At 37.7% G+C, this 8,601-nt stretch overlaps 2 protein-coding genes across 2 annotated transcripts in view; both read left to right on the forward strand.

Annotated features, from left to right (window-relative positions):
• Positions 1-4,424: 4,424 nt before the first annotated feature.
• Positions 4,425-5,307, forward strand: cunh15orf40 (chromosome unknown C15orf40 homolog; the record flags this gene model as incomplete). Its single annotated transcript, XM_035665471.1, is given in 4 exon segments — positions 4,425-4,554; positions 4,631-4,758; positions 4,856-5,030; positions 5,115-5,307. Coding segments are annotated over 3 exon segments (348 nt in total), but the record flags the coding sequence as incomplete, so codon positions are not given.
• A 2,605-nt stretch (positions 5,308-7,912) lies between these two features.
• glsl (glutaminase like) overlaps positions 7,913-8,601 on the forward strand; it is a 9,287-nt gene continuing 8,598 nt past the window's right edge. The window contains exon 1 of the mRNA XM_035665754.1: positions 7,913-8,126. Within this exon, the coding sequence (XP_035521647.1) occupies positions 7,913-8,126 (214 nt within the window). The remainder of the gene's footprint in view (positions 8,127-8,601) is intronic.

The following is an 8,601-nucleotide window of genomic DNA, read 5'->3' on the forward strand; positions in this document are numbered from 1 at the left end:
GGAAACTGCAGACAAAGTTTCAGAACAATAAGTTTTTTTTAAATAGAGTTTTTCGTCAGTGTATGTTTGTCAGAGCCTCGATGTGGTTATTCATTTAAAACTGAAAGGAAAAACAGCAACGCAAAAAAAAAGAGCTAAAGGTACGCTAGGCGCGTGTAAGGGAACAGTGGATTTGGTTTGTTGTTTCGTCAAACTGGGGGAATGCAATTTTATTAATTTCACATGTTAAGCATAATATTTGATCGCAACAAGGCTCTAAATTTAATTGGTTTTCCGGGTATTGGGTAAATGAAGTATTTGTACAATTATAATAGTTAATTAACTATTACACTAAACTTAAAACACATCTCTTTTCTATATATTGTTATATATTGTATGTTATGTTAAGTTGCATTTTTCTCTGCACCTAAAGCAAATTTACTATATTTATATTTGTTACTTTATGCATTGATTTTATTCAATTTATTATTTATTTTTATTTTTATGGCTTCTTTCTGTCTATTATTGTTATTTTTATCTTAAAGATATATGTTTATGATTTTGAAATCATTTAAAAGGTGTTAAATAAGTATTATTATTAATATACAGAAATTTTTTTTTGCACAAATTATTCTGAAACGTATTATGTGTTTATATATTCACGTGTACGTAATATTTATGTTATAACAAGGATTTTATGGTTATTATGAGATAGTGATTTGTTATAGTTTATGTTTACCTGTATGTCTCCTGTTGTATGTCTCACTGTTATGTGTGACCACTGTTGTTGTGGTCTCACTGTGTTCTCACTGTCTGTGTGTCGTCACTGTCTGTATGTCCTCACTGTCCAGTATGTCCTACTGTTGTATTTCTCACTGTTGGTGCGTCCTCACTGCAATTGTGTGTCCCTCACTGTCTGTATTCCTTCACTGTCAGGTGTGTACCTGTCTTGTGTGTCCTTAATGTCTGGTGTCTTACTGTCTGTATGTCTCATGTCAGTATGTCCTCCACTGTGTCTCACTGTAGTATGTACTCATGTCCTGTATGTCTCACTGTAGTATGTCCTTTACTGTTGTGTGTCCTATGCTGTGTGTCCTTACTGTTGTATGTTGCATCACTGTCAGTATGTCCTCCTGTGTCTCATGTCAGTATTGTCTCACTGTCAGTATGTCTCAATTTCTGTGTTCTCATGTCTGTGGTGTCTCATGTCAGTATGTCCCCTCACTGTCTGTTGTCCTCACTGTCAGTGTGGTCTCACTGGTCAGTATGTCCCCTCATGTCTGTATTGTCTCACTGTCTGTATGTCCACTGTCAGTGTGTCCTCTGTCGTATGTCCTCACTGTCTGTATGTCTCACTGTTGTATGTCTACTGTAGTGTGTCCTCATGTACAGGTGTGGTCTCTCATGTAGTTATGTCCCCTCACTGTTGTAGTCTGGTGTCTGTATGTCCTTCTGTCCCCGTGTTCCTCACTGTCAGTATGTCCTCACTGTCTGTATGTCTCTGGAGCTTGCAGGTTAGTGCCCTGTACCTCCGCAGGATGTGAACTGGAGTGTTTAGTTTAATGGCAGCTGTCAGTCGGAGCATTGTTGTGATAAAACAGACAACAGAGTAATCTCTTCGTAGTCTTCCTCCCACAGGTACGAGCCGTCCTTGCCTCCTGGTTCTGGTGTTTCATTGCGCTCCAGGTTGTTTTATTCATTTTTCTGGAGGTATGTAGCTGGCTCCCAGTGGGGCGGTCGTGCAGGCGTAATTTCTTTACTGAATGGGACGGTCGCGAGGAGGGGAACCCATCGACACTCAGTGCATGCATTAAACGCAAAAACTTAAAGGAAATAAAGTCAGAGTTATTGGCGGGAAGGCCAAAGAAAAAACACATGAACACTTAAGTGAACCCCCAGAAAGTCTCATTAAGCAACTGACAGAAATAAGGACACAGGGTCAGAACCTACCACAATAATTATATAGCAGTTTTTTTTTACTGACATCTGGGTGGGATCATGTGATATTTTTTTTCGGATTCTTACGTCCACTGAGACGTTAGTGAGAAATATTAGACATTTACTGTACAGTGTTGTTATTGTTGTAGTTTATTATTTTTCCCTCTATTTTTAATTTGTTGCAGTATTTTTGAAGTTCACCAGTGAGCATCCCCAGGAGCTATTATTTATATGAGCAATAATAAGTCTATATGAAAATGTTTCCTAAAAGGAAGTGACTAATCTTGTGAAAAAATGCCATCCGTTTGTAATTCATCAATTATTCATAATATTTTGGAGTTATGTATAGTGTCTTTTTACATAAATATGAACCAAATTCAACTGCTCTTTCCTTAACTATTCTAATTGTGAGTGAAAAAAATAAAATAATATGATTATTCAATATTAGGGAAGACCATTTCTAGTGAAATTTTTACAATAGTAATTTTATATATTTTAGGCCCTATATGTTGATGGATTGTCCAATAAAGATAAAAAAATGAATATTTTACAGAAACATAATATGGATTGATTTTTACATATTTAAATAAATATAATCATTGTACCATTTGAAGTGATTTCTATATGATGTAAAATTAGAAACAAACGTTGCCCAATATGAGGTTTTTATTTTGAAGACATCGGAGTGATTGTATTTTGAAAAGCCGGAAATTAGGTGGTTTAAATGTACAGGTATTTCCGCATATCAACCCAGTCCTAGTAAGCTAGAGATGGTGGATGTCTTTAAAGATCTTGGTTTATGTTTACCGGAGACTTTTTCGATTATTGAAATATTTAGTGGTTTGAAGATGGTGAGTTGAACGGTCGTGACATGACACCAAAGGTTGTTCGGCGCAGGTTGAAGGTATACTACGGTTCAGGAATGTACCCGGTTAGGTATGGGAAGTTCTTCCCACAAACACAAGAAGTGGACAAAAAAGAGAAGCGGTGAGCTGGGCGGGGAGGTGTTATTATATTATATTATTATTATATTATATTATATTACTATGTATATGCCTATATTGTTACTTTGATATATATCTTTATTAATTATATTATATTTGATATTATATTATTTTTATTATTTTTAGTATGATTATATTATTATTGACTTTATTATCATTATATATATTATATTATATTATCTTTTTTTCATTTATATCTTTTTTATATTATATTATATATTATTATTACTATATATTGATGTCTCTATTATACTGTATTATATTATATATTTATAGTTATTATATTAATATGATCTTAGTATATTATATTATACTCTTATTATATTATCACTTATATTGTACTATATACTTTTGTTATATTATATTATTTATATTATTTATTATCTTATATTATATATCGTTTTATTATATTATATTGGTATCTATATTATATTATGATTATTACTTATATTATGGTTAATTTATATTATACCTGTATTATATTTCTTACTATTATATTATATTATAACTTTATTATATATATTATTTTTATTATATATTATTTATATTATATTTTATATTTATTATGATTATATCTATATTATTATACTTATTTATACTTATATGTATATTATATTATGATTAATTACTTTATTATATAATATTTTATACTTTATTATATTATATTTTATTATATTATATATATATCTAGTATGTTTTTAATAAAATGTTTAAAATGTTTTTTTCAATGGAGTTTGGTTTGTGACAGCTTAAACATACAACCATCTATTAAAACCATCCCATAATCTAAACACACACATCTTATTATAAATAATGAATCCTTTATATTTTCCTTCATATATATCATTATTAATATTAATTATATTAATGTTTCCTTCATATAAAGGAACAGTTCACTTAAATAACCCTTCAATTAAAATCCAAACTGATAGTTGCAGAAGCAACATTTAAAGTTGAATTCTGTTCAGTGTTAAGGATTAAATTCAGCTGTATTTTGTGCTAAATTACATATTAATTATGATTAGTTATTATAAGTGTTAGACAGTTTACAATGTTTAAATGTGCAGTGGATGCTCTGTTCACAGCACAATGCCAGACTCCATTCACAAATCTTACACTTTAATGTTTTCAGGCGCAGCAGTGAGCATAAACATCCCTTTACTGCAAATGTACATCACCACCAAATATCGGTTTCTTTGATCACTACTAATCAATATCTGTTATCAACCAAGTATAATGACTTATAATAAAGTGTATGACGTATAATCAAGTATAATGAGCTTATGGATAAAGTATAATGACTTATAATAAAGTATAATGACTTATAATCCAAAGTGTAATGACGTATAATGAAAGTATAATGACGTATAATACATATATGACTTAAATAAAAGGGTAAATAAAAAAATGAACTTTTAATAATAAAGTGTAATGACGTGTACCTGCCCTCAGCCACAGTACCTGAGTTAAACCTTAAAGCTTCACACTGATTCTGTCCCACAGGTGAAAGGTCGGCCGCCCGTCGGTGGAGCAGCAGAGGCGGAAGCTTCCTGTCCGGTGGCTCGAGACAAAAGCGGCGCTGTTACCATAACGGTGCACGCGAAGCCCGGATCCAAGCACAGCGGCATCACAGGTCACCTCCACACGATTCTAATGGCAGACTGTTGATCCTCAGCTGAACTCTAACCTCCTTTCTCCTGCTGCTGCAGACGTCTCTGCTGAGGCGGTGGGAGTTTCCATCGCGGCGCCGCCAACAGACGGAGAAGCAAACGCTGAGCTGGTTCGCTACCTGGCTGAAGTCCTGGAGCTGAAGAAAAGTCACGTATCTCTGGACAAGGTTCCTGATAAACGTATTCTCCTTCTAGTTCACCTCCTTTACACCATCTTTCCTTTCCTTGTTTCACCTCCTGTCTCCTGTCTCCTGTCTCCTGCAGGGCTCCAGATCCAGAGACAAGCTGATCAGAGTGGACTCCTCTCTCAGTCCGGAGGAGGTACTGAGGAGGCTCAGGGAGGCTGCGGGCTGACAGGAGGGACGGAGGAGGTGGACGGAGGAGGTGGACGGAGGCTGAAAGAGGCTGCAGGCCCGCAGGAGGACAGAGGATAGAGGAGGTGGGAGGAGACAATCATTCATTGTATATTAACCTGTCCTGTTCTATATCTATATCTAAATCTATAAACTATATTTACCACCAGCACACATGTCACAGCTGGACCAGTACAGTTACTGGGGGGTCTGAAAAACCACGACATCACCATGGAAACGGACTGATGTCCATCCCCAGACCTGCTGGAGGAGGACGGGGTGATGAAGATGAAGTCACTCGTGTAAAAGAGCTTTTAATGCTCGTTGTTTGGTGTCTTTAAATAAACAGATTGTGAGAATGAATCTAAGCTGTCTTCATTTTAATCTGTCAGTAAGATCACTCTTAACACTCCTCACACATTCTTTAATTCAGCCAACATTAAATACAACCTGCAGTGATTTTAAAGATTCCAACACTTAAATGTTTTTCCTGAAATCAGAAACCAGAGCACACAGAGTTTTTTTAAAGGGTAATTAATATGTAAAAGCTGCTACTCCTCATCATATTCTGTGTGTGTGTATATATATATATATATATTCTACTGTCTGTGGATGACATTGGCAGTTGGGGCCCCCTGGTGGCTTCAGGGGCCCTTTGCAACCACACACGTCTGCATATATACTGCTGTGTGTAAACAGCTGTACGAGCAGTAGGTGGCACCGTGTTGCTGTTAATGTCTGATGTGGTTTATAAGTTGCTGTGAGATCTGCAGGAAGAGCTGAGGATTCAAACACTGAACAGGTTTTATTATTATTAATCAAATAGATTAAACAGCACAAGGTTGTAGAAGTTCCTTCAGGCTCCACTCAGAAAAAGAAATTACATTTATAGAAGAACATAGAAAATAAAAATACAGATATTTATATAACAAGACAGTGATGATAACATGGTTTCATCTTCACATACAAACAGAGTCCATACAGTCGGACTGCCTTTGAGCACCAAGTATGACCGATGGAAACAGACTCGCCTCCTCTCGTTCTGTCAGATCTGAACTCGTCCGCCTGTCGAGGCTCCGGGATGTTGATGGATCAGGTCTCTGTACAGATGTGGTCACACAACAGTCTCTGGTTTCCTGAGACTGTGCATCTAACGTTACAACAGGTAGCTTCTTTTAGCAACGAGTCCATCTGGAAACTCCAATAATCACCTCGGTACCGCTGTCCTCTGTCTGTCTCTGAGGCTGTGTTCACTGTGAGGCTGCTGAGCCCCGTTCAGTTGCACACTAACAGCAGCTACATTAGCAGTTAGCGGAGCCAATATTCTCTCCATAAAATCTGATCCAGTTTCACCCAAATCACTGATAAAGTTGTGTGTTTGTACAGTAATCAGTGAGCTAACTAATAAATCTTTGCTCTGTGTCGCTAAAAGTTCATAGAAGATAAATATTGATTGACGGGTGAATGTAGTGATGTCAAGGAATATATAATATGGTTGAGATCAAGTTGTTCATGCGTCACTTTGTTATTTTATCAGTTTGTTTTTGTACGTTTTTTGGCATAAGTTGTTAAATAGGGGGCATATAACTGAGGATGTGATCTTAAAGTGGTTAAACTGACTTTTAAATGTAAAACAGAAAATCTTCAAACTGGAAATGGTTTGATCAGTTATAGATATATTCTTGGTCTATCCTCTAATAGTTGTACTAAGAAAACACTAGTACTTTATTATATATAAGTAACTGAGTTACCCCAATGTGGAAGGGCGGTTTGGATCGGGTATCTGAGGTCGAGGCAGTGGAACATTAGAGAATCCTGTTTTTTGGTACTATTTTCACCCTGTGGGACAGAAACAGTCCGCCACGTATCAACAAGTTTCCTGAAGTAAAAAAAAAGAAGCTCATTAGCGTCAGTCCAATCAGCCACAGAATCAGAGGATTGTCGTTGAATTAGTGGCGCGTAAATGAGCTGGTTTCCCTTGGAGTTACAAACTAAAGCTTCAAAGACATCGAGAGCTCAGTTGGAGCCGACATCAAAGCCCGGACAGATAATGAGTCGCTAATCGAACCATCACAGCTTTCATGGAAGCGTCGTCCTCAAACTGCTTGAGTTTTTATCTTTCATATTCTAACTCCCAACTAAACTTTCTGCTTTGTCGGGGACTGTTAGGGGAGAAGTTATTCCTCTGTCACTGAGAACATTATATATCAGAAATTTACCTTGGAGCGGGCTACACGAGAGTTTGTTTTCAGCTTTGACCAAATCCGTACTGCTTCATGCTAACTGAAGTGATTTCTCCATGGTGTGTCTCCTAATGTGTGAGCCTGGATCAGCAGCTTTAACGTCCTGCTGCTGAGTCCTGCTGAAGCCTCCTGTCAGGCTGAAGGATGTTCAGACGACGTGTTAAGCTCCGAAATTTAAGGGATTCAGATTCATAAATCCTCTTCTCCTCCAATGTTTGGCGCTGGGAGAACTCTGTCCTGGTCAGTCTAAAGTGGAGTTACAGGTTTGCCTCTTCTGTAAAATGAAAGAACTGAAGTGATTCAAAATAAGAAAAGAATGATGGAGTTAGTCTGTTCACACGACGGACCCTGAACCCCCACAATTACCCTGAAACCACCAGCCGCTCCAACACAGAGAGTCAAAGATCAAACCAAATTGAAGGAACCTCCATTGTAGTCACTTTAAAACTCTTTGTGGTCGTTTTGGCATCATTCTGTAGGGTTCATTTTGTGTCTCTTTGTGTTGTTTTTGGTGTTCCTCTTTGTTGGTTATTTTCCTAATCTGGTCTCACATCACCAGCAGACGGAAGATTGTGACCCGTTCCCTCCCCATCAGTTAAAAGGTTCTCTGAGGTAAATTAACAAGATAATATAAATTCAGAGGACATTGCCTGCTTCGTTGGGAGTGGTCGATGGAGGAAGTTTATTTGGTTTGATTTGAGTCTGGATTGAGCTGGATTGCTCTCATGCCTGAGAGGATTACAGAGAAACCTGAAGAGGACTGGAAGAAACGATGCGGTGACAATGTTTCCCGTTCAGCTCTGTCTCGTTTGTTCACTCTTCAGTTAAATTCCAGGAAGAACTCCCGTCGCCTCGACGTGAGTTCAACGTGGATGGGAATTCACACAGAGAGCCACATAATCATGGAGAAATATCTGGCACGTATGAGTCACATCCAAGGTACCTAAGGTGGACTCTGTGATCCAGCCTCTGGTCCATATGTGACTACATGAACTTAGACTGAGAATTATCCTCCCAGTTAGCAGAGAAACTTTGGGACATAGTACTTCGAACCAGTCTCACCTTCAGTGAAACCCAAAGGATGTTTCTAGTGTCCAACAGAGTCCAACACGAGTCCAACACGAGTCCAACAACAGAGTCCAACACAGAGTCCACAACACAGAGTCCACAACCACAGAGTCCACAACACCAGAGTCCACAACACAGAGTCCAAACACCACAGAGTCCAACACAGAGTCCACAAACACAGAGCCAACACAGAGTCCAACAGCAGGAGTCCCACAACACAGAGTCCACAACACCAGAGTCCAACACAGAGTCCACAACACACAGTCTTTTGTAAACGGCCGAGCTACGTTAGTAGCATGGAGCTACCGTTCCCAAATAACAAACTATAGGAACCCATCTGCAGATA

The sequence above is a fragment of the Morone saxatilis genome, unplaced genomic scaffold, assembly GCF_004916995.1.
Source record: "Morone saxatilis isolate NCDOM2014 unplaced genomic scaffold, NCSU_SB_2.0 Contig2, whole genome shotgun sequence".
Lineage (NCBI taxonomy): Eukaryota > Metazoa > Chordata > Actinopteri > Moronidae > Morone > Morone saxatilis.